General features: G+C 39.7%; 1 protein-coding gene across 4 annotated transcripts in view; it reads left to right on the top strand.

The window, feature by feature from the left end:
• The window catches only part of LOC136435356 (inositol 1,4,5-trisphosphate receptor-like), a 95882-nt gene that overhangs the window by 32765 nt on the left and 36748 nt on the right, over nt 1-26369 (top strand). For 2 of the 4 annotated variants that reach the window (XM_066428791.1, XM_066428793.1), the window contains exons 4-35: nt 604-690; nt 2788-2946; nt 3291-3389; nt 3985-4068; nt 4420-4541; nt 4820-4940; nt 5309-5469; nt 5899-5998; nt 6339-6499; nt 8376-8517; nt 8844-9002; nt 9525-9697; nt 10103-10222; nt 10890-11081; nt 12641-12737; nt 13163-13317; nt 13695-13848; nt 14262-14415; nt 14917-15048; nt 16016-16182; nt 16574-16709; nt 17227-17278; nt 18160-18325; nt 18768-18899; nt 19435-19485; nt 20225-20314; nt 20959-21063; nt 21948-21971; nt 24194-24295; nt 24611-24742; nt 25223-25348; nt 25772-25972. In XM_066428791.1, the coding sequence (XP_066284888.1) occupies nt 604-690; nt 2788-2946; nt 3291-3389; nt 3985-4068; nt 4420-4541; nt 4820-4940; nt 5309-5469; nt 5899-5998; nt 6339-6499; nt 8376-8517; nt 8844-9002; nt 9525-9697; nt 10103-10222; nt 10890-11081; nt 12641-12737; nt 13163-13317; nt 13695-13848; nt 14262-14415; nt 14917-15048; nt 16016-16182; nt 16574-16709; nt 17227-17278; nt 18160-18325; nt 18768-18899; nt 19435-19485; nt 20225-20314; nt 20959-21063; nt 21948-21971; nt 24194-24295; nt 24611-24742; nt 25223-25348; nt 25772-25972 (4056 nt within the window). Of the gene's footprint in view, nt 1-603; nt 691-2787; nt 2947-3290; nt 3390-3984; nt 4069-4419; nt 4542-4819; nt 4941-5308; nt 5470-5898; nt 5999-6338; nt 6500-6857; nt 6921-8375; nt 8518-8843; nt 9003-9524; nt 9698-10102; nt 10223-10889; nt 11082-12640; nt 12738-13162; nt 13318-13694; nt 13849-14261; nt 14416-14916; nt 15049-16015; nt 16183-16573; nt 16710-17226; nt 17279-17839; nt 17858-18159; nt 18326-18767; nt 18900-19434; nt 19486-20224; nt 20315-20958; nt 21064-21947; nt 21972-24193; nt 24296-24610; nt 24743-25222; nt 25349-25771; nt 25973-26369 lie in introns of all 4 variants that reach the window. The other 2 variants (XM_066428790.1, XM_066428792.1) reach the window with 2 other exon arrangements.

Raw genomic sequence — 26369 nt, 5'->3', positions numbered from 1 at the left:
AGAATATTGACTCATATTTTATATTCATTAATCCTTTTATCAAAATTACACAGTGCTACTGAGAAAATATTTTGGTTGCTATTTTTCCCCTCCCAATCCTGTTTGCAATTGGTATTAATTCCTGGAAGGTGGCAGCTGTACATATTGTCAAGATCTGATTTTCCCATAGGTTCTGCACTTTGTCAATGGAGGCCAGGTGTTGTTGAGATATAATAAGGTCCATTCAGACTTCATTTCCATCCTGTACTATCAAACACATTATGCAACACCAAAGTGCATGGAATAAGAAAACGAGATATCAAAACCGGGAGGTCTGTTGTAGTACCTTAGAAAGCAGCTAGGTGGCCCAAAATCTACTCATTTTGAGGTTTCACAAAGACCTACCGACCTACCAAATATGAAGACAGTCCATCTAGGCATTCTCGAGTTATTGTGTTGACAGACACATAAACGCTGTGCAAAACATAACGTTCTCGGCGAAGGTAATAATCACTCAACCTTACTCGCTACATGTATATGCTTTTCCGTTCACATGCAGCATTATCTTCTAGAAATCATTCGAAACAGATTTGTTTAACCATCTTTTTTTCCTCTCGACTGCAGCATGCCGCAGACCTGGAGAAGAAACAAAATGAGGCTGAGAACAAGAAGCTACTTGGCAGTGTTATTCAGTATGGAGGAGTCATACAGGTGAGACACCTGTTAAGAGAATTGGAGTCTCATCATATCATTGAATGTATGAAGGCCTTTATTGTGCACATATACTCACTGGGTTAAGTACAGGTCACAACAAAAGAAAAGTACACAGATACATCTATACATTGTTAAATTACTACAGGAATTATAAACTACAGTCAAACCTGCCCAAGGCGACCACCCGGGGGACCGAGCAAAAACGGTCGCGATGGGCAGGTGGTCGCCATGAAGAGGATTCCACTCACATGTTTCCAGGTCGAGGTTTTCAAATACAGTACGTAAATGGATGGAAAAGTATGTGGATTTAGACAGCATGACCCCCACTAGGTTCAATTCTCATTACATCGTGTACAAATTTTCGTCATAATTTTGACTACAAAACAATGGTTGCCTCGATGATCTCGCAGCGCCTTACACACACACACACACATCATCGAAGTTTTACGGCCTAAGACAAATCCCTAGAAAACACCTGCTGGCCCCAGCCTTTTTGGGGCGCCGACCGCTGGATAAAAGGGGCAAAAAGTTTTCAATCCTATCAAAAGATGAAAACGGAACGGTGTGATTTCGTCGCGCTGCCAAGCTCTGTGCGACCGGCATCGAAAAGTATCAGTCAGTGCAGCAGAGCGCACAGCGTCCAATAAAGGTTTGTGAGATTCATGGAAATAAAAGGAAAATTAGAATATTAATTTTCATCAATAACTAGAGTATTCGTAAATGTTCATACACAAAAGCATCGTGTTTTAGAAAGGTCAGCGGTACGCCAAATCCGGGCCACGCCAAATCCAAGATGGCGTCGGGACAACATTTCTCGCCCGATGTTTTGCCCGCCGCGAAGTCATTTTTCGGCGGAATTTAGTAAGACACAGACACATTTTTGTTGAAAATACAAGAAATAGATAGTAATTTCTGTGAAATCTGACTTTTTGACGCCATGCACTACGTACTCGTTTTGAAAATTGATTTTAAACCGAACTAAGTTTGCGGTAAACTATAAGATTTACGGCGATAGGTACAACAACATCACAAACATTTACAATGTTTATAGGGGGAACGTTTTATTAAAACGCTTCATGGAGGAATCGATGCTATAACATTGCTATTCCATATATTTTTGTCCTTATTTTTGTCCTTCAAAGTCTTGAAAACATTTCCGTGAAATCCGACAGCAAATTGATCCGATGTCACCACACGCTTGAAAATTAGGCGGCCGCCATGGGCAGGGATTGTGCTTTGTGCGGTCCCAATTCGTGGCGGTCGCGGTCGCGTTGGACGGGTGGTCGCCTTGGGCAGGCAGCGTAATGCTTGTGCCTATGGGGAAAATTTTCGGGACCGAGAAAAAGCGGTCGCCATGGCCAGGTGGTCGCGCTGAAAAGGTGGTCGCCTAGGCAGGTTTGACTGTACATGAATTCGACTTGTCATCGCTCCTTTGTAATGGTAAATATGTAAGAGCAGATATGGTTCATAATCAATAGGTTGTTTAAAGTAAACTAATTAAAAATGTAAATTTGTCTCTCTCTCTCTCTCTCTCTCTCTGTCTCTCTCTCTCTCTCTCTCTCTCTCTCTATATATATATATATATATATATATATATATATATATATATATATTTATATTGCTTTGGTGTATGAAGAGTAAGGGAGCATAGGTTGTATCGGTGTATAAAGCTCGGTTTTCTCTTTGTCGTATAATTTACATTCTATTACAAAATGGTGCTTATCTTCTATTCTATCATTGTCAGTCTATCTCAAGTAGAAAGTGTACAGGTTTTCTTTACAACCACTCTCAGGGTACAGCTCAGGGTTTTGCCCAACCCTAGATTTCTTTCTGTAATCTTTTCAAACCTCCTGGTGTGATTTTACGTATTCTTAATATTTCTTGTATTACTGTTATTAGACAAACCAATTTTGTCTGTCAAGCAAGATGATGGAATGGCCATTATTTTTTTGGTCATTAGCAACAAGAAGGCGGATGCTGGGCAAAACCCACGGGTACAGTCATGCTACTGAAATAATGATTCTGAGACACAAACCTTTCATTGTGCAATACTTGATGAAAGTTTTCACTAAAACTTGAATTTCTGCTGTCCAGCTTCTCCATCTCAAGAGCAACAAGTTCCTGACAGTGAACAAGCGCCTCCCGGCACATCTGGAGAAAAATGCAATGAGAGTCACCCTTGATCCGTCTGGAAATGAAGGGTCGTGGTTTTACATCCAGCCCTTCTACAAGCTGAGATCACCTGGGGATAATGTAAGTACATTCACATGTCCTCCGGCCAAGACTACATCTACAGTAAGCAGTAAAATTTGACTACAGTATGATTAGGTCTGTTATCTAAAGTTGATAAAATCATGCTTTATATTTTTACATTGCTTTAAGCGTCAGCCATCTTTGTTGATAAAATGCTGAAGAATGAGGGTATTAAGTACAAACATTATCATTATATTCATATCTGAAACATGTGTTGTACTGAATTAAATGAATAAGAATGGTCAATAAATCTTCTAGAAAATAATACCACTCTTCCTCCCATATCTGGGTATTATTTTCTGCCATGCAGAAAGATAAGAAGCATTGATATATCTTTCCCACAGGTTGTTGTTGGAGACAAGGTTACCCTAATGCCAGTCAACGCTGGACAGCCTCTCCATGCCAGTAACTATGAACTGGTGGACAACCCTGGTTGTAAAGAGGTATGTTAGACAGATAGTGCAGAAAGAAAGTAAACCCTCAGTTATTGCACTTTTGGAACTCCCAGTTATTGCACTCTTAGACTAGTAAAATCAGCCACCAGTACTTGATTCATGTCATCTGTGATCTTTTTGAGTCCGTCATTTAACTATACTTAATAAAATAACGTTACAGTTATTGCAATTTGAGCATATCAGCTTCATGCTGTGACGCCTTGCCAGCAGCAGGTAATCCAGCCTATGAGTATTACATGTATTTAGTTATTCCCCTCTTGACGTCAGTAATATAAGGAGGCGCCCAAAGGAGATGTGTAATCTTTACTTTGTGAGCCTGGCAGTGGAAGATTACAGAGCTTTGCCAAATCTAAGTGCAGGCATAATTGATAGCTTTAAACAGTACATTTATAAACCCAGTGAATATCTCAGATATATAATCAATGTGTACGTATAATCATGTTCATCTCCTTTCCATTAGACTTACTTTTATGTCAGGAAATTACTTATCATACATAATTGGTATGAGCTGTAATTAGTATAGGATGAAAGGGTGTCTACGGGAGATGCTCAAACTTATGAACTATTTCTTTTTTCCTCTCAGGTGAACTCTGTAAACTCTAATACGAGTTGGAAGGTATCCCTCTTCATGATCTACACAGAGAACATTGATGATGTACTAAAGGGAGTAAGTACCCTACACCATTTACACTATATTACAAACATCACAGACGATATACTCTCTAAGTACCACTATCTGATATCTCTTACTGCAAGAAATGTTTGTCACCCTGCTAAAGAAATTTTATTTGAGATGCATTTGCGATATGCCTTAGGCAAGGTGTTTATGACACCCTAAATTATACTTTTCAGCTTTAGCAATGAAAGTCGCCAACCATATGATAGTTTATCTGGCAGGCGTAGAACCGTTTTCTACAGTGTACATGTAGATTGTATGATGATATGCATAGATCTGTTTTCTACAGTGTAGATTGTATGATGATACCTTTAACTGTAAGCTGTATGTTGTATTCCCCAGGGGGATGTGGTGCGACTGTTCCATGCTGAGCAGGAGAAGTTTCTGACGGGAGATGAGTACAAGAGGAAGGAGTGTGTTTTCCTGAGGGTCACCGCCAGACAATCAGCAACCTCAGCCACGAGGTAAGGACTCAGACTTGCAGCCGACTTATGGATGAAAGCAATTTTAACTTGATAGTGAAGCCTGTTTTAATGAATGCAAGTTGAATCAAGTATCAGTATTTTGTGTAACATGTATTTCACTCCATATTTAGACTAATGCCAACTTTGATTCCCAGCTTTTCATGGTATATGTGTAGCACCGTATAAGCTGCTTTCATTGGTTGATGAGCATTGAACATGCATGGTGAATGGAGGAGTGAAGTTAATGTTCACTTTTATTTGTACTTCTTCACCTTTAGTTCCAAAGCCCTGTGGGAAGTAGAGGTGGTTCATCACGACCCCTGTAAGGGTGGCGCCGGTCACTGGAACAGCCTCTTTAGGTTCAAACATCTAGCCTCCGGGACATACCTAGCAGCAGAGGTACGTTCATAACACTTCACTATGGCAGGGCATTATACATGGAAAGACTTCTTTTTGTTTGAAAAACAACATGAAAAACATGTGGTAAACATATTCCAAAGGACATGTATCATGTGATCACATGCTGGAAATTGATGTAAATTCATGGTCATGTAATTTCACGATAGGTGTTCATGGTATAATAACCATAGCAAAACAATGAAAGTCAGAACATATGTTCGTGGTATGATGAGTCTGTGGCGAGAGTTCACAGCGAAAAAAAATGCAGACATATATCCACTGAAATATTTTTTCAATTTACAGCATTTTTCACACAGAATTCATATGACTTATGACTGTATATCGTTTTATCCTGTCCCATGGTCCAGATTGACCATGACCCGACCCCTGACACGCAGCGACAGAAGCTGGCGGGGCCGCAGGGCGGGATGGTGTACCAGCTGGTACCCATTCCCCACGGGCACGACATCGCCTCCATCTTTGAACTGGATCCCACCACCATGCAGAGAGCAGACTCAATGGTCCCTAGGTACATTCTTCTAAAGCATTAGATCCAATCTGTAACTGTTATTCCACTGCTGTCAACACTTGATAACATTCAAGAGGAAATATTATCTAAGCCTTGTTTATCGTAGTCTCATATTTTAATGGCTGTACTGGTCTTTCATTTGAATCAGAATGTCAACTGAAATGATGTCTTTTTATTTTAAAGAAGAAAGGTAACAGTTTCATATAATGGATAATTGAAAATTGACTTCCACGGTGAGAGCTAGGAAAGGAGATACCACCTGTTCTCTCACCGCATTCACATGTGTGTGGAGAATTTTAATGAACAAACAAACAAACAAACAAACAAACTTCTGCTGATAGAGAAAAGAAGTTCTGAAGTACCAGTACATTCAGTTCCACAATGTACTTATTCCATGATGTACTTAACCTTAACCTGCCTTGTTTGTAGGAGCTCCTACGTGCGCCTGAGACACCTGTGTACAAACACCTGGGTACACAGCACAGCTATACCTATAGACAAGGAGGAGGACAAACCTGTCATGCTCAAGGTATGAAATGTTTTTGGCTTGTCTTTCCTGGCTACCTGCCTACTCAACCAACTTCAACTGTAATGGCACTTCTAGAGCATAAAAAGCCTAATATCATGTTACAGTAGTACTTTTTATCCTAAGTGATAAAGTGTTACGATTTGAGTATGTAACAATCTTTTGTAGTATTTTCAAGATAAATCAAATTTTCCATTCCTGGTCCTAAGTGTTGTATAATCAAAAGACATTAAGTTAGTACTATGCGGAATCCTGATGATAATTCTGTTTCCATTTGTCATACTAGACTATATAGATATGTGTTAAGTTGAGGTTTCCTTCTCTAAATCAATCTTGTGTCTAGGTTGGTGCTGCTCCAATCCGTGAGGATAAGGAAGCTTTTGCCATCGTTCCTGTCCCTGCCAACGAGGTCAGAGACCTGGACTTTGCCAATGACGCCTGCAAGGTGATGCAGGACATAGCTAGCAAACTAGAGAAAAGCAGCATCACTCAGAATGAGAGAAGGTAGGCAAGTCCTCAGTTTGGACAAGGTTCTTAGTGGGCAGGCCAAAGAAGTTTACATGTTATGTTACTTTCGTAAAAGTTCACCAGAAAATTCTATACACTGTTATTCAGTATTGGCTGTTTGCCATTCATAGTTGTTTCAGCGATTAAACTGATTGATTTGTAGTGGTCATTTCCACCACTTGACGAGTAGCATCCCGTAATTAGACATTCGACAGGTAGTGTCGACATGGTGGTGGGAGAAGATGATTTCTTATCTCATGATTTTGTTTCCATTGGGTGATCATCATTATTATTACATGGGATTTTCATTTCTGTTTTGTTTTGAAAATGCCACCATCCTGTCTTCTCCGACCAGTTCTGTTTCCCAACTGCCGACTCGGCCGGCCATCAACAATGTGCTGTCAAAGAGCGTCCGGAGGTCTGGCTGTTTTCTGGACTTGGTCCCGCAACAACAGCCTGCCCTGCAGGGGGGGAGTAGGTGGAAGGACACACAACTCTCACAAAACATCCTCTGAACCAGAAGTCTGACCGTTACGACTAGACTAAAACGACATGGTTTTAAAGGAGGAAAATCATGGTGTTCGTCTTTAACAACGTTCTCCTCATTGGCTGATACAAGGGAGGATTTGAAGCTGTTTTGCAGCTGTCCTGACTTTCCTTCCACCTATCTTCTATACTGCAGGATGGGCTGTCGACCTGACATACACCATGTAGAGCTCTCATCCTTAGTTTGCCCACATGGAATGACCTTGCCTTACCATGTCATACCACGCTTCTTTAGTCCATATTCACTTATGTATTATGTTTGCACAGCACAATATCATGATTAGTTTTGTATTTATTACAATTTCTTGATGGTTCTTTTGCTTGGTAAGCAGAGTAGGTGAGTTGGAGCGGCACCCCTCCTTCGTAAAACAAACTTGTTACAGCATGAATCTTCAGGGAATCAACAGTTTGAAGCTGTTTGAGTCAGGGGTGCCATTCCTGCTGTGTAGTTAAGGGCATGGTTAGGGATTTTCAAAGAGGACTGATTTTACAACATATCTCACACCCTTTACCAAAACATCCAGGTAGATGAGTATGCTTTTTTATATTGTATTCTTCAAACAAACATTTAAACTCAATATTGACATGCTGTTCCATTTGGTAACTGAAGATAATAGAAACTTATGACATCCCTGTTCTTTCCCTAAAAAAAGTGTACAGTAGCGACACCTTAATATTGCACTGGTACTTAACAGATTGGAAGTAAGGTGTTTTCTACCATTTGCCCACTTTCTGAATAGTCTATGTAATTTTTATTCCATACAGAATTGATAGATTGCTGATGACCAAGAATGATTGCTTCCAGAATTACATAAGTTGTCAAAAACACTACAGTTATATAAGTTTCTCTCTATCTATGAAGTTTGATCTTGTGTGAACTGCCATAAAACTCACTCTATTTGTACACCTTACCGATAAAACAATATTAAGAATTGCACTGTTCCTCTCTGTTGCTTTTTTTGTCAATCAGAAGGTTAGTATTTTCTTTAACATGGTGGATGTCTGTTTCTTTTTTTACACTGTTTGAGTTTGAAGCTAACCAGCAAATGTAATGAAAGGCAAATTTATACCAGTTCCAACTTAAGTTGAATATCTAACTAACAAACAATGCACAGTAACGTTTAACATGAGGTGTCATTTTCTTCATATTGGGATTCATCTGTTAATACTAAAAGCAGATCTATGACTTACTTGAAAAAGAGATTCTACATGTTAAGCTGCTCTTCAGTGCCAGTTGGGACATGTCAAACTAAACTATGACATGTTGAGGATGCTGTTCTATAAGTAGGTACACAGACGAACCCTAACCCTTAACCTCCCGTTTCAGGTTTGTTACCCAGCTGCTGACGGACCTGGTGTACTTCCTGGCAGACAAGCCCAACAACGGAGGGGACCCTCTGGACGTACAGATCACCAACCCCAACAGGGAGAGGCAGAAGCTCATGAGAGATCAGAACATTCTCAAACAGGTGAGGCCTAGGGAAAAAAAATGTTGTGTTTCCAGTTACCAAACTAACCCATAAAAAAATCTGCCGACCCTCGCATTTTTGGGGGATCGACTGCTGGTAAGGGACATAAAATTTGTCATGGAAACGTACAATCTTTTTTTTTTCAACAGCTTCTCCTCATTTGAGAATCCTACCTACTTACCTTTTTATTTCTTCAGGGCCGTAATCAGAAACACAACATTAATATTCCTAGACCTAATGGCCATTAAGCTGTTATTTAAAGTTCAGTTAAACTAATGACATACTCTTTACTGAGTACTGCATTCATCATTTATTTGTGTTGGTAGATCTTCAAAGTGCTGCAGGCACCCTTTGAGGACAAGGGTGATGGTCCGATGCTGCGGATGGAGGAGCTGTCTGACCAGAGACACGCCCCCTTCAGACACATCTGCAGGCTGTGTTACAGGGTGCTCAGGCTGTCACAGCAGGATTACAGGAAGAACCAGGTACACATCATGTTCACATGATCAGCACATGATTAGCACATGATATTCACATGATAATCACATGATGTTTACATGATAATCACATGTATTCACTCGTCAACAGGTGGCAATATGTGAATGCCTGCATCCGAACTGATACTTAAGTACAAGAAATAGCACTTAGATGGAAGACTGGAAGTCTCAGAATCATCTCATTTTTGTGCACTGTCATGAGTGAAGTGTTGAAGAGACCTTACTGAGAATAACATCTCCAAAGAGTGATTCTATTTGAACAGTCAAAACTGACCAAGAAGACCACTAAGTCAACAAAATCTGGTCTATGTGGACGGGTGGTCAATTTAGACAGGATTCTTAATACTTGTGTCAATAGGAACAATTGTCTAAGGGTCCACCAAAAAGTGGTCACATTGGCTAGGTGGTTCCTATGTGGAGGTGGTTTGACTATCAGTGATTCAGTATGCTGTTGCTGTACAATAAGATTGTTTTGTGATCACAAAATTGTTGTTGTGTCCTTTTCCACAGGAGTACATAGCAAAGCAGTTTGGTTTTATGCAAAAGCAGATCGGCTATGATGTGTTGGCTGAAGACACCATCACAGCTCTTCTGCACAATAACAGAAAACTGCTGGAGAAGCATATCACCGCTGCTGAGATAGAGACCTTCGTTAGCCTCGTAAGGCAGAAGAAAGAATGCAGGTGGGCTGTTAACTTAACACAATTGAAGTATAATAACCTACCTATAGCCAGTATAAAAAGGAATGATACTATATTTCATTTTCAGCTGATAGGATATGGTTGATCAATTGAATTTTTAACATGCATCCATCCAGGAAAGTAGTATTATGCAATGCGATCCAAAATTTATCTGCATTTGTCATATCATATTATTTAGATTTGCTCATCTCAATTTTATTTTATTTTATTTTGAATTTGAAAGTGATATGTCCATTCTACTTTTGCCTACTTTTGCCTTCTTTTAACATGTTTCTGTTCAGCAAAATTTGCCCTTTTCTTGTAATATTTTGAGTAGGAAAATTTAGGTCTAATGTCCAAGATCGAACAGATTTTGAATCAGGTTTTGTATGCTGTAATTCTCTACAGATTTCTGGAATACCTGTCAGACCTGTGTGTGTCCAACAACCAGGCCATCCCCGTCACCCAGGAGCTGATCTGTAAGTCTGTCCTCAAGCCAGCCAACAGTGACATCCTCACGGAAACAAGGTAAGAAGTACTTAAAACTAGTCTTTGTGTTGTTCTGAGATAATGTCTGAAATACTGAAGCAGCATCCTGATTGTTTAATATCTAGAAGAAAATGAATACTGTATATTTTTAACATTTGACATACACTTTTATGGTTGCTCAACATGGATTTCAGTATCTACCAAATGTTATGATTTTTCTCCATTCTATCAAATGACATTTTACAAATCAGCATTTACTGATTTATAGATGTACATAAACAGCTTATCTGCCTGAAATGATATTTTCTGCAGCTGCTGATGTTTCATTGGATATTAATTAAATTAGAAAAAAAAATCTATTCTTCCTGGATTCCCTTCATGAAAACACAGCATGCACATACCTAGAACCTAATCAGTGTATAGCATAGAACCTTCCTGTAGCTTTTAGTAGTTTGATATAAGTAGCCAGTAGTATTTTATCTTTGCCTTACATTGTACTTGTTACAATCGTTGTGCAATAAACTTTGACTTGACTTGACATACTTGATTACAATACAGTCACAGATAACATGACTTACAACTACAGAATAGCATACGAATAACAACTACAAAAGTACATATTAAGTTTATCTTTTTTAGGTCAAATGTTATGCAGCAAAGCTGACATTCCATCTCCCATCTGTGATTTAACTGTCTTTTCCTCCAGAATTGTGAAGACAGAAGTGGAGGAGGTGATAGAAGATGAGGAGGGTGAGGATGGAGAGCCCATCACACAGATAGTGGAGGAGGAGGAGGTGGTCCTGTTCTGGGAGAAGGGACACAAACACAAGGCCATCCGGGAGCTGGCAGCCGATGCTGAGGAGTCCAAGGAAGACAAGCAAGTTATGGACTATTACAGGTAAGACTAGAGTGGCCTTTAAAGTGTGATATCAGATAATCTGGTAACACTAGTGTGCCATGAAATGTGTATTCAGATAAGAAATAACACTTAAAGATACAGCAGTTATGATAGATTGTGTCAAGCAATTTGGTTAATTTTTGGTGAGTGTATGTGATGCCCAAGTTCTTCTTAATTTTTGCGTGTGTGGATCAACAACAAGAATTGGTTCTTCTTCACAGCTTGTTACTATCTGAGACTTTCCCAGAGACTAAAGATCACATGAAACAAATTGTTGTTTTTTAAGTGTAACGTTGGGTAACCTAAATTCGTGGGGTACTTAAAGTCGGGATTTTTCGAAAACGGGGTATTTAGGGATATGTGCTAGATGCAAAATCAGTTATAACGCCAGCAATGCAAAGCAGATAGACTAACGTATTCAGAACACTGGCTGAAAAGCTTCAATAACCATGCATTAGAAGTTGGCGACGTCAAAAACTCTCCGTCCCTTATTGACAGAGTCTGGGGGCTTCGTGGGAGAATCACCCAGCACGGTTGTTCGCTGGTTTATAAGACAAATGTCACATCTCCTGCTTGCTAAACACAATTATTTATAAGACAACTTATTACAATCTCTTTTGCTAACCTGCAACTGGATTCTAAGTGTGATCAATCATCAAAACTCCTCTCTGTTGCTACAACCTACGGCACGTGTATTTTCCCGCCGCCATATTGTTAACCAGAATCCTGTTGTCAAGCAGACGACAAAGGTTTGTGAGGAACACTTTTTTGTCTAAATGCTGCGTGTGATAGTGGACTGAGGAAGATATTTTCCTCAAAGTTTGCTCCTAACACAACAAGGAACACATGGACATAGTAGTATTACCATTGCTACGGCATCCAGCTAACTTTCCATGAATAATGTAACGTTACACGTTGCCCGATGATGACGATGGGCCGACTTTGAGTGAAGTTCTACCGACTCAACACACGGGCTGTTCCCGAACTGGCCTGATGTGTGCGGTACGGCCGTTTTTTTCGTGTATTTTTTTTTTACTTGGACACGTCTATATCCATAGCACTCTCCTCAAGCCAAGGATAGAACGAATAGCTGCTGTATAAAATGTGATTAGCGGTAAGATATTCAAGACGAATCTTCTCTCCCGAATTAATGTGCCCCCCTGTCCGACAGCACCGTTTTTGTGTGTGCGGCGGACGGTAGTTTCAAGTTGAAATATTATGGTGTCAGCACGACTAGAGACAAAATCTACCATATATATGATTAGTGCAAAGATAGTGCATGATACTGACAGAATTATAGAAAAAAAGGATGGTTTATTGTTCTGCTAGATTGATTTCAGTCAACCATTATCGGAAAAATCCCGAATTTATGTTACCCAACGTTACATGTATGTACCAAAATTCTCATTATTATTAAGTGTATCAGAAGCAACGACTTGGTTCGTTTCCCTAGGTCGTAACTCTCTGTTCCCAGGGACGAGATTGATGAACACAGGAAACAAAATTATACATTGATGCACAGTTTAGACAATACTCAGTTCATCCTTGTTGATTTCCAGATACCAGCTGGATCTGTTCTCCCAGATGTGCCTGGATAGACAGTACCTCGCCATCAACATCCTCTCCACACAACTGGACATCAACCTCATCTTACAGGTAACTGCAGCATACACGATAACAAACAGAAGCATTATACATCATATTTTGCCTCTTGTGACATCATTTGGTGCTTTTATTTGTCTTTCAATGTCCTGTCATACCACAAGCCTTGATTTGGATATCACTGGCATTGTAAAGAATTAAAACTTTATACACTTGGTATTGTTAAATTACATGCTATTCACCTGCCTTGGCCTCAATATGCACGTACACACACGTTGTGACTTAAGTGAAGATTTCCCAACATGTCTGAATAGAATACTTGTATTGTTTTAAATCTCTGGTAGAGCCAAGGTTTGCTGTCAAATGCTGTCCACCATTTTTCTTAATGTTGTTTATAATTGCTTGTTCAGAGCTTACTTTTTGAATAATTTGGTACCGGTGAGAATTGCTGTTAAAACCTGCACCCATCCTGACTATAGTGCATGTCGGATGAGTCTTTGCCGTATGACCTGCGTGCCTCGTTCTGCCGGCTGATGCTGCACATGCATGTGGACAGGGACCCCCAGGAACAGGTCACCCCTGTCAAGTATGCACGGCTCTGGTCCGAGATCCCCTCCAAAATCACTATAGAGGAGTAAGTATGGCATGCTTGAGTCATGTTTTCTTCACTATACAGATTATAGCTTTTTGTATGTATTGTTACAGTATAGAAGTGGAAAACAGTTAAGTACTGTAACTGTAGTTAGAATGTTTTTTGTTCCTGATATGCATTATTCTAAATAGTCTCTCCTGTGTATATATATGACTGCTGGTGTGACACTGAAGGGCAGTTATACTGGCTATACAGATACAGATGCAGGTACAGATACAGACACCAAGATATCACACTTCCAAATTTACTTGCGGGTGGTCATGATAAAAACTGTCTGTCAATTTTTTCATGGGAAATAGTTTACGTCACACACACATCAAAGAAAGCTTCACTCATCATGAGTAATGTTTTTCTTCCAGCTATGACTCCACCAGGGACAAGAGTAAGGCAGACATGAGGCCCAGATTCGAGGACACCATGCGGTTTGTAGAGCGCTACCTTCGGCACAACCTTGCCGACAATGCCCGTGGCTGGCAGTTTGCTGATCGGAACCAGAACAAACTAACGTTTGAAGTAAGTAGCTTAATGCTTTTGTTCTTTTCTATCATGACTGTCACGTTGAATCTGAAGATTCATGAGCTTCTTTTGAACTGTGATTAGTTAGTATTTGCTGTCATATGAACACTTCTGGTGTGTCAAATGCTGTTGTTCGACAGGTAACTTTTAATCTCTGACTTTCAACAGACTACTTTGGTATGAAGGAAAATTACATGATCTGTTTCTGCCTTGATAGGACGTTAATAAGCACATATCAAAAGGAACATCAGATTTTTCTGTACCATTTTACCAAGTTCTCAAGAGAAATATCTGTGTTTATTACTACTTGATATGACGGTTACCTGGTGTCATAATGTTTTTAAATTAGTATTGTATTTCAAAACCACTCCATTTCTGAGGTTGTTTTCCACCTTGTTCCCCCCTCCCAGGTAGTGAACCTGTCCCGGCACCTGGTGTACTTTGGGTTCTACAGCTTCAGCGACCTTCTGAGACTGACCCAGACCCTCCTGTCCATCCTGGACATCACCAACTCCACCACACCTGTCCTGGCACTGGGCAAGATGGACAAAGTGTCCGAGCTAGGTAGGCTGGACCGTGCCACCATGACCACTCAGTCTGTTGGTTTCTTTGCAGATTTAAACTTTCCTGTGAGCAGTAGTCTGGATGTTCTGTTTCCAGTAAAACACTTGTTGCCTGACCAAGCTTGCTGGCTTTGTATTTTACATTACTGACCAACATTACATTGATATGACTGGAAACAATGCCACTGACACTAACAGACACGTTTCACACGTTATAGTTGAGGGGCATGCTTATGAGATTGTTAGTCATGTTTCATCACTTTGACATGTCCACCATTTATTCCGCCAATGCCTACCCCAGCAAACGGAACCACGGAACAGAAGCAAGGTTTGTGATGGGCTTGCTTGTCTTGTGACTCGTCGGTGGTTGACTAGTATTGATGTGAAAGAAAAGCTGTAGTGTTTAGATTGTCCCTTGGATGAGCCAACAACAGCATGATGTACTCCACGTAATGCCGTGTCCCTTTCATGCATGTGCCTGATGTGTTGGTTTTATCCCCAGATGGCAGAGATGGTGTTAAGTTTTACCCACCATGTTGTGTTCCCCCTTCCTCCTGTTCCCACCTGTCCACTCCAGTCTGTGCCTCCACCCTAATGTGCAGTGTTGGTTGGTGGGATGTCCCCAATCACCAGAGTAAGGAGATTTCATTGGCTGTTCCCTCCTCTCCTGACCTCTAACCTTGCCTTACCTCAGCTCAGCACGGCACAGCTGGCTGTATATAGTCCCAGGGCTAGTTGACTTTGTTTAGTCATTGTTATGTCAGTCTAGATATTGCAATGCATACGTAATCATTGTGTAAGCAGTGGTTGGGGCAATCTCCCCTGGTGTCATTGCTTCTGGAGGATGATACTAAGGTTGTAGTTCAGATGGTCCAGTTAGAGCATTAGGTTATCCCATAATGTAGCAGCAGTTCTCTGCAAATCTGCTTCTACATTATATTATATTGTGAGTTACATGGCTGTCAAAATTCAGCTATAACAACCACTGAGCTCCGTGATTGGAGAGCAAGGCAGCATGTACATTGTATGGTTAATTGTAGCTGCAGAATAACATCCACTGTAATCTATCAGCTTGTGCCACTGGCTCTAAAAAGTGATCAGTATATTAACAATCATTTAAGTCCTAACAATTCATTTTGATTGACTTTCACTCACATCAAAGACTTCCCATAGTTTAAGAAACATGATGGTACCTGGCTTTCAAGTTTGTGACATTTAAAACAAATGACCCCTAGTGTAGATAGTGTCATGGCTTTTGCTTCTATGAAAACTGCTTGAATTCACTTCAACGCGTAACACACTTGATAAATTGACATGTTGAAGCTACCTACGTCATAACTTGTAAACGTGATAAAGAATGATACTGCATTGTGTTAGTAAAACTCCCAAAATTGGGGTAAACGAAATTTTGGAAAATGTCTTTTTATTGCCACAAATGTTTTCTTACAAAACAAATGTCTTTAGCCCAAAGTAGCCAAATTTGCCCAAAATCCTCAATCCTGTGTACGCAGTGCTGTTGACTTTGTCCTGAGGACATCCCTGCCGCACAGACAGGACAGGTAGCGTTGCCATGGTGACTGAATCCCGTGTTCCTTCCCTAGTGGGTAAGACGGGAGTGTTCAAGTCCCTGCATGACGTGAGCGCAGTGATGACCACCATGGTGCTGGGAGGAGGGGGCATGTCGGGGGGGAAGGCCCTTAAGGCTGGGGACGGCGAGATGGACACCATCGTCATGGATACCAAACTCAAGATCATCGAAATTCTGCAGGTAAGTCTCTGGTATTACAGCAGATTAAGGCTAACCTAATTTTATGACTTAATGAATAAATAAGTAAATAAAAGCAAATAGGAAGATTAGATTTCGAAATTAGAAAAGGTGTTGTTTTTCTTAAAATCTTAATACCTCAAACCCAATTTTGGTGCTTAACTGGGTATTCTCAACTGTTCAGCTCCCTTTACAAGAGACTAGTATGATACACATACTCTTTTACCACAAACATGTTATTGTTATTTGTTCTTGTTTATATAGCAGCTTTGCTTTACCAGGACATTTTGTTATATTATGTTAACTTTTTTTACCCTATTTTACAAACATGTTACATTGTGTTCACTTTGATCATGTATGCTGTTCTGTTAACTTGTCTCTCTGCCTGTCACAGTTCATCCTAAATGTCCGTCTGGACTATCGTATCTCCTGTCTCTTGTCGATCTTCAAGAACGACTTTGATGAGAGTAACAGCAGCCAGCGTGGTGATACTCTCCCCGGGCTCGGAACCAACGCACAGGACAATTCTGGTAACTTGTGAAGGAATTACTAAAAATGCAGAAATGTCAGCAGTGGTTTTCTGGTCACGGTTTTTGCAGTGAACTCTTTACTGTGAACTTAAAACCACTGCAAAAAGTCATTCCATTGTGTGACTGTAGAGCTACTATTGTTTCAAATGCGAACTCGAAACCACCACGAACACTCCATTTTCTCCCTACCACGAGATTAAATCCCTGCGAACATTTCTGCATTACAGTGTCCTAGTTTAAACTAAGTATGAAACTAATAGTATATTTTCTATATTCTGTGGATTGTACTTAAAAGTACATGGCTTGTATATGTTGTGTAATACGGCATATAATACCTTAGTACACAGGAAGATGTGCCTGAATTGTGATAAGCACAACATACAATGTAATAAAATACCAGAGTGTGCCTAATGTAATATCATTGAGAATTCATCTTGTTGGAGCCAGTCCTCTAGTCTTCTTGAGGATAACTGAGGACCTGGTTGCTCAATGTAATGTGCTGATATTTTCTCTCCAGTGGTAGATTTAGAGAAGATTGCACAACAAGCAGAAAGCATCTTTGATGGCAGGTAAGTTATTCAATTGGATTAACAATGCTTTAATATGTTGTCATTCCTCCCCTCATTAAGAGATGCATGTTCACTAGTCAAGAGCTTGTCTTTTTCTAAGCATGTTGACAGTCATGTTTGGCACCTTCTGTGTTCCTCCTAACAGATCTTACTTTATGACGGCATGTTTTAAGTGAAGCATGTTCTCTTCTTATCCCTTATTCTACGGCCTCCTTTTTCTTGACTGATCAGTAATTGAGGTTTTCCCTTTTATGATATGGAAGGAAACTGAAAATCTGTTCTGTTACATCTAAACATGTTTAATCTGCTGTTCATGCCTTCGCTCATACATGGTGTATCTTTTGCACACTTTCTTATCTTTCACAATCTGACTTCTGCTTGGTTGGCTTTTGTACCTGTATGCATGGGTTTTTTCCATGAGTGCCCAGAGTAAGGGTTGTTATAATTGAGCCTTGCTCTGTGGCACGACACATGCCAACAGCATGGCTGCATATGGAATGAATGCCACCAAGTTTTTCCCTTGCTTGTATACTGCACACCTCTCTGTGGAACACTGCACAGCAAATGGAGGATAATCAGGCAGGTTCAGTTCTATGAGATACAATATATGTGTTAGTGCTAGAGACTGTGTCTAAGGTAATACTTTTTCTTTCCTGCCTCAGAAAAGTGTGATTTTTAAGTTTTTTATCAGTTTTGTCAACTTTTTTGTGATACAAAAAAAATATAACTGGAAACCAGGTAGTTTTTAGTAATGATTAGTAGACTACTGCAGGTTTATCGAAAAGGTATATTGTTTTTGTGTAATGACAAGAACAGTTTTACAAAGAGACATTGAGAGGAAAGGATTGTCACAAGCTGAGTTCTCTGTTGTGTGCCCCCAGTGATGAGTCAGCAGATCTGGACCTGGATGGTGCGGGAGGGCGCACGTTCCTGAGAGTACTGCTCCACCTGACCATGCACGACTACCCACCTCTGGTGTCAGGTGCGCTCCAGCTGCTCTTCAGACACTTCAGCCAGAGGCAGGAGGTGCTGCAAGCCTTTAAACAGGTGAGACTGCAGGGAATTTCCAGGTGTGCCCTGAAATTTAGATACAGTCAAAACTGCCCAAGAAGACCAATTTGGACCAATAAAATCTAGTCTATGTGGTTAATATAGACAGGAATCAGGATTCTTAATGCTTGTGTTGATGTGAAAAATTATCTGTAAAAAGAGGCCGGCCAGGTGGTCTTTATCTAGAGGTTGAAGTTTGACTGTACTTGTTCTTTGGACTATCCAGAAGACCCATGATGATGTTATATGAAAAACAGGGATCCCTTGATTACTTTTTGAGTTATTATAAAGATACAAGAATCCACTGATTACTGTTTGAATTGTTCTTGTAAGAACTACCGGTAACGCAAAAAAATCTACTGTAACAGATACTGATAACCTCCTTGCTAGAGGTAAGAATGATACCTGGATGCTGACCTGTCCCACCTGTCCTCCTCAGGTACAATTGCTGGTGTCCTCCAGTGATGTGGAGAACTACAAGCAGATCAAAGCAGACCTGGACGAGCTCAGACTACTCGTGGAGAAGTCCGAACTCTGGGTCTACAAGAGCAAGAGTGAAGGTGGCAAAAAGGTACATGTACGTCTTCTGTAACATAGCTTACTTGTATCTTATCTCTTAAGAATAACTACTAGTAGATATGTTTATTTTACTTGATAAGAGATAGAAAGTTGCACTTTGACTTAGATTGACACAGTCAGGGTTGTAATATCATACTTGTTATTGATTGGTTAGCATTAAAAGCAACACCCACAACTTAAAAAGTTTTATCAAACGTTCCCAACCACTTTTGACAAATTATATGTGTTGGATATTGAGTTGTTTCACTTTTTGCACACTTTCCCATCATATTCTAAACCTCTCGTGAAATCTAGCATGTAGATTTTTTGTTACCTTAAAACAAAATACATGCAATACATGTAATTATGTATAATTTTATGCATTTTACACTTGACTGTTTACCCACACAGTGCCGTATTCATCCAATATTGTCTATCAAAATGAATCTATATTGGTCACTTCTATCAAAGTTGTTTTTAAGTATATGCACATTGCACGTTGTTGATGCTTTCTGCCACGTTTATTTTACCCATGTTGCCTACATCAGAAGAAGGATAAAAAGGATAAGAAGGATAAGGACAAAAAGAAAGACAAGGAGGTGAGCTTGGTGACAAAAGAAACAGTTGTATGTCCGTTTAACCCACCTCCCTCCTGCACAAGACCAGTTTTGGTGATACGTGTATGTTTGAAGACACTTGTTTCATGTTCTGATAAAGTTTCACTCCCTTGTAGCTGTGTCCCCAAACAAACCATCGTCTTTCATTCCAGCACCAACACCCCAGCACTGAGAGATTCCAGTAATATGATTTAAAGTAATTTGACGGTGAAACTATTGGAATCTTTCCAGTGTGTTTGTCAGAGTCATCACCAATGTCATGTTCACATCTTTCTCTAACTGTTGTTTCCATTGATAAGATATTTCATTCTCGTATTCCATTGAATGTTTACTAATGACATCTTTACTTCTTCAGGTTTACTATCTTGGAAAAGTAGAGACGTTCAATATAATGTAGCCCTTAGTAAAAAGATATAGTGGCCTATTTCCTTAAATAGCACCTATAATAAGAATTGTCCCTTTACAATTACAAAGGCATAATGCTACATGTTTATGATTTAATTTTTTTTATCTCCCACTTTCCCCAGTTTTAAGGATTAAATGTGTTTATTGCTTGTTGACAATCATAATACATTGTGAAAGGTAAAGTTGCTGAATGTAGATATTTGTGCATGTAGGTTAAAGTTTTCTCTCTCAGTTGTTCAACAGCTTTACTGTTTTATGTTGAATTTGTAGAAATTATTATTAAAGTTTCTCTTCTTATCTCCACACTCCTCTGTAGGAGAAGAAGGAGTCCAGTACAGGGGAGGAAGGGGGTGGGGACAAGAAGAAGAAATCTGAGGGTGGGGCTGACAAAAAGGAGGGGAAATCGGTGAGCTGAATTAGTCTTGTGACTCTAAGATGATGTCCTTCATAGCATTCAACATATGTACAGAAAATTATCAGTTTTTTAATCAATATATGTACATAATATACATATATGTACATGTAAGCATCCCCTGTACTTGTCTTTGTTATGAGAATCATTCAACCTAAATCTTTAGTGCAGGGAAACCTTGCATGATCAGTTCTGGAATAATTGCACTGCTGTGACCATATCTTTTAAGCATATCGAAGCATGCACAGTCACAATACTGCACGTATGTTTTTGTCAAACATTGAACTTAATAATCATGATTGCCATTGTTTTCATCCACAGAAGAGCTTGGCTTATGTAGTAGACTATTGATTGTATTGTTGGTTATTTAGTTGATAAATATAATCAATTGTATGATTCATTGCTGAACTGAACTGAACTGAAAATTGGACGATTGTTTGGATGATCAATCGTCGAAGGAATCTTGCAATGGTTTGATTGAAATCAACAGGTGATGATAATCCGAGGTAACACATTTTTAAATGAACCAATAAGTGCCCAATTCTCAATCTCAAGGTTTAAAAAAAGAAAATCAGAAGGATAACTTTTTGCCGATTTCCCTCATCAAATGTGAGAATTTGCCCACCTTTATGTTGAAGCGAGAGAAGTTGATGTCACAAGAGTCCTCCATTGCCGATGATGACATCATTTATCCTGTTCGGGTGACCCGAGAACAATGGATTCAGTCAGTCCACATGTCAAAGGTTAGGAGGTCATCACCTTGGCAACAGACATGGCCAACCCTATTGCTCTCCTGCTAATCTGGCGCAAAAAAATGCAAACCTTCTCACTCTGCTGGGTTAGGGTTATGAGGTGGCAGCTTGCCTATCTTATCAGTGTGTGGCCATCTCCTGGCAATGAGGGTGTGAAAATTAACTGGATTTAAGTTTGAGCCAATCGTGGAGTGACTAACAATAAATTAGATTATTATAGCCCAAGAAAGCTTACCATGTGATCCACTTTGATACAGATTACTGAAATTGGTACAAGCTCTTTGGTCCCATCTTAAATCTTTATTTATGGTGTGAAACAAAAGAAGACTAAGGTCTCAAGTAGGATGACCCAATGACAAACAGTTAAAGACATGCATTAAAGACTAAGAAGTTTGCTATGCCTGTAAAGAGTATTTTGTAAATTCATAAACAAATGCAAAAATTGTACTTGGTGCCCTATGGTGCAATATTTTTTCCTTCATCATTGACAGAAACAAGCCAAAGAGTTTGTACATTTGTGTATTTGATCCAAGCATATTTGAAAATGAAAGGGTTTTCACATACTAAGCTGTAATGATAACTAAATATCTCTCCCTTGCTTTTTTCAATGCTGCCATGGTCTGATACATATAGTCACTTCCAAAATGTACAAAATGATTCATTCTCACAAATCAATAATTTTCTTCCACATCTCACACACCTGATCATGAGCCATTATTTTCCTACCATGCTTTGATGCCTTCTTTGTAAACACCTAACAGTTTTGTCACACAGTTTCTGTTGCTTCAGTCTGCATAATGTTTTATTTCCTTTCTGTTTGAAATATGGACTTATCCAACCCTTTTCTTTTCTGGGCATTTATGCCAATTTTACAGGCAAATACTGCGTTAAAAGGCATGGTAAGTGAGGCTTTGAGTTAAAGTGCACGTATTTATTGATTTGTGTGCTGCTTGCCAACTTTATGCATTTTGATTGTGGTGTGTTGAATTTTGTTGCTCTGATTTTGTTTGCCATTTTGGTTTATTCGTGCATACCAAAACACCAAAAAATTGAAAATGGGTTCAACCAACAAATAGAGATGTGTTTTAACGAAAATTATCAAGATCATGAGATAAACACAAACATGCCTTAAGTCTTACTTTTATTGTCTTGTGACCTAATAAAAACACAGTTGTCAAAATCTACTAACTGTCTCTTCAACATATTGTGCAGAGCCAAGTACTCATTAGTAACAAGCTTGGTGTAATAGGGTCCCCCGAAAGTGCGAAATGGAACGAAATGGAACGAAATGGAACGAAATGGAACGAAATGGAACGAAATGGAACGAAATGGAACGAAATGGAACGAACTAAAACATATGTAACATTATGAAATGCAATACCAGTAGATAGCGAAATATAAGGGACGTTGTAACATTCACAGTAGACGGGAACAGGAAGCAAATACATAATATAACGTGTTTTATTTCTTGAATCCGTTTGATAATAGTAAATACAACGTTTTTGCCGCGTTCGTGTGGCTAAATTCTTCCCTGAAAATGGGGGCACCGCGTGCAAAGAGCTCGGCCGCTCTTCCTTGATTTTACCAACTATCTGCAAATGAACTGCTGAAAATACCAAGAGGGTATGAGGCAAGCGTAATTTCATTATCTATACAGCGTGTTTGCGTGTTGCAAATGGAGGCCGGCATGCAAATGAACCGCCACTGTTGCCAGCGCACCGGAACTGTGCACGTGGGCGTGCTACCGACAGGTTGAATCAAACTCCGACTTCCCAGTTTTATTTACATACGGTCGTAGAATATGCAAATATGCGCAACAACGATTTTTATACAACCAATTGTTCGGCTGGTCGGCTGTCGGAGAATGACCCCTCCGTTAATGATATGCAAATGCAGCTCTGCGCTGCGTCACCAAGATGACATTTCACACTCCATTCCATCACGGGCGTGGACTGGGAACTACCTCTGGAGACATTTCTGCTTCCTTGTTCACGACAAAACAAAGGGAGGGTGTGAACGAGCAGTATTTCACGGTTCACACAACACGCAAACACGCTGTACGAATAATGAAATTACGCTTGCCTCATGCCCTCTTGGTGAATTATGAGATGCAATGTTACCACCAACTTCTGTATAATCTAGTCTTTACTTCGATACTCACTTCCGTTAGCTTGTTTTCCCTGCTATTTCAGCAGTTCATTTGCAGATCGTTGGTAAAATTAAGGAAGAGCGCCCAAGCTCTTTGCATGCGGCGCCCCCATTTTCAGGGAAGAATCTAGCCACAAAAACGCGGTAAAAACGTTGTATTTGCAATTATCAAATAGATTCGAGAAATAAAACACGTTATATTATGTATTTACTTCCTGTTCCGGTCTACTGTGAATGTTACAACGTTCCTTATATTTCGCTATCTCCTGGTATTTCATTTCATAATGTTACATATGTTTAAGTTCGTTCCATTTCGTTCCATTTCGTTCCATTTCGTTCCATTTCGTTCCATTTCGTTCCATTTCGTTCCATTTCGTTCCACTTCGTTCCATTTCGTTCCATTTCGTTCCATTTCGTTCCATTTCGTACTTTCGGGGGACCGGTGTAATAGGTGTGACTTAAATATGCTGTGACTAAATAATTGGACCTTTGGTTCATACTAGGAGCTTGCAAACTAACTGGATTTACACTTTTTTACACTGGATACCTTTCATGGTCATGGATGTTGCACTTCAAAATTCTCCATGATGTTGAGTCTGAATCCGTCCAGCCTACTCACTGGCTTTTTTTCAGTGGAGAAAGTTTTCAATATTACAGTAGAGTCAAGTCTTGGCTAATTACAACAACCTACATGTACAACTACCTAGTAGACATGAACCTGAAGTAGCCTGTTTGCTTCCCCTCAAACAAGAACATAATTGTCTAAAAATTAAGCAAAGACTGAAGCAGATTTCAATTTTGAATATTCCTAAATCAATTACGGTGAAGGACAAGTCCTAATAAAGCTTACTTTATCCCTATAGTGTACAACAGATACAATTGTAAAGTCTACCCTTGGTATGGTACTATGTTTTTCCGAATTCCCTAAAAGAAGAGCCATGTTACTAATCTTTGGAATTCTTCTCTACTTCAGTCCTTGACGTCATCCCAGGGTCCAGAAGGTTCTGCCATTGACCTTGACATTGGACCTTCCATGGACCAAAACAGCGTCAAGAATTACAAGACCATCCAGCAGGTAACATCCCAACTTGATTCAACATGTTGACACGGACTGTGACAAGGAATATCCAAAGGCATACACGTACAACTAAGAATAGTCAAATCCTGTAGCTCCACCTCCCATTCATAAAGACTTCTTGATCATCTCAAAGTCAAAATACGCAAATGTAATACAGGTCTAACAAAATGGCAGATTCAACTAGCTGCAGTCACATGCAGCCTCTATCTTATTTACTAAACTGGTAATTTTGATGTCCAGCCTCTCCATATATCAACCTATGTGAAAGTGTGTCCTAGAAGATTGTAATGATTTTGACGAAATATTTCGCAGGTTCTGATTCGCCTGAGCCAGCTGTGTGTCCACCAGTCGAGCGGGAAGAACCGTAAACACGAGCAGCGTCTGCTGAGGAACATGGGAGCCCACAGTGTCGTACTGGAGCTCCTACAGATACCCTTTGATAAGGTAATGTAAAATTAATGCAGAAATTTTCGCTGTGGTTTAATGTTTGCAATTTTAAAACTACTGCAAAAATGCTTGTTCTGTCTTCTGCCCACTGACACCATTGCTTCAACCGCAAACTTAAAACCACCACAAACACTCACACCGCATACATTTTCTCACTACCGCAAAATTTAATCCCTACGAACTTAGATGCATTTACAGTAATGGAAGTATCCTGCATCAATATGGAAAATGCCTATATCTTTTGGTTCTATGTACTTTCTGTTTGTTTCCATTAGCTTGAGTGCATTCAAAAGTACATTGTTTTAACAAGCAACAGTAGCACCGCAACTACTGCATTTTGGTGGTAAGTGCTTGAGTTTCTACTGGTACTTTAGATTGTTGAAATTCAGGCCCAGGAGAGAGACAGAGACACCAGAAGAAGCGGCTTGACATGTTGATGATAAAGAGCTTGATGATTTAATTTTTTTGCCATTGCAGAAGGAAGACACAAGGATGAATGAAATCATGCGGCTGGCCCATGAGTTCCTTCAAAAGTTCTGCCAAGGAAATCCAGCCAATCAGGCACTGTTACACAAACACGTGGACCTGTTCCTGACTCCTGGGGTATGCTCATCCAATTCTAAGATCCTTATATAAAGTTAAAAAAATTTCAAGTGATATTGAAATTAGAAAAAAACAATTGTAATGTTGACAACATTGATGTTGCATAAAACAGTACCAGGTATTTTTTGACCTACCGGTAACACATTGTTGGTCTCGAAATGTCTTGTATATGTCACAGTAAAGATTGGACTGTAGTAGAGTTCCATATTCTACTAGTTGAGATTGGAATCGGGATCTGAATTTTGGGATTCCAATCTCTACTAGGAGAATCCGGCACATTACTAGACAAGTCAAGATTGGAATTTAAATCTCTATTAGTAGAATCCAATCTCTACTGGATTCCAATCTCTACTGTGACATATACATATAGATTGAAGGAGAAAGTTACCATTTGGTACTCTGAAACAATCTTTATTTTCTCAGCTCTTGGAGGCAGAAACTATGAGACACATATTCATGGACAACGGCATGCTATGCAATGAAGTCACAGAGAGAGTGGTACAGCACTTTGTTCACTGCATCGAGACCCACGGTCGCCATGTGCAGTATCTGAAGTTCCTACAGACCATCGTGAAAGCAGAAGGGCAATACATCAGGAAATGTCAGGATATGGTCATGGCTGAGGTAAGCGAAGAGAAAGATTCATCTAGGTGATAACTACCTATAGATAATCTAGTGTGTGTGTGTTTTTGTATGTATGTATTTGTACATTATTATGTGTCTATGTGTGTGTGTGTGTACATGTATTTGTGTATGTGTATGTGTGTGTGCATGTGTGCATGTGTGTTTCTGTGTGTTTGTATCATACAAACATGAATATTCACTCACAGTCTGAAAGAGAAATTTTCATGTCCTTGTATCGCAAAAAGTAAAAAATTGCCTTTATCTACTGATATGAAGAAAGTGCAAACAAATGTCTCTTACAATACATAAATGTAGTTGTAGGTCTTAAATAGTAATTTCATGAAGGCTGCAGTTTTATTAATCAACTTCCATCCCCTCCCGTGTCCCTGTGGTGTAG

The sequence above is a fragment of the Branchiostoma lanceolatum genome, chromosome 5 (genome assembly GCF_035083965.1).
Source record: "Branchiostoma lanceolatum isolate klBraLanc5 chromosome 5, klBraLanc5.hap2, whole genome shotgun sequence".
In the NCBI taxonomy this organism is placed as follows: domain Eukaryota; kingdom Metazoa; phylum Chordata; class Leptocardii; order Amphioxiformes; family Branchiostomatidae; genus Branchiostoma; species Branchiostoma lanceolatum.
This window is presented reverse-complemented; position numbering and strand designations above follow the sequence as displayed.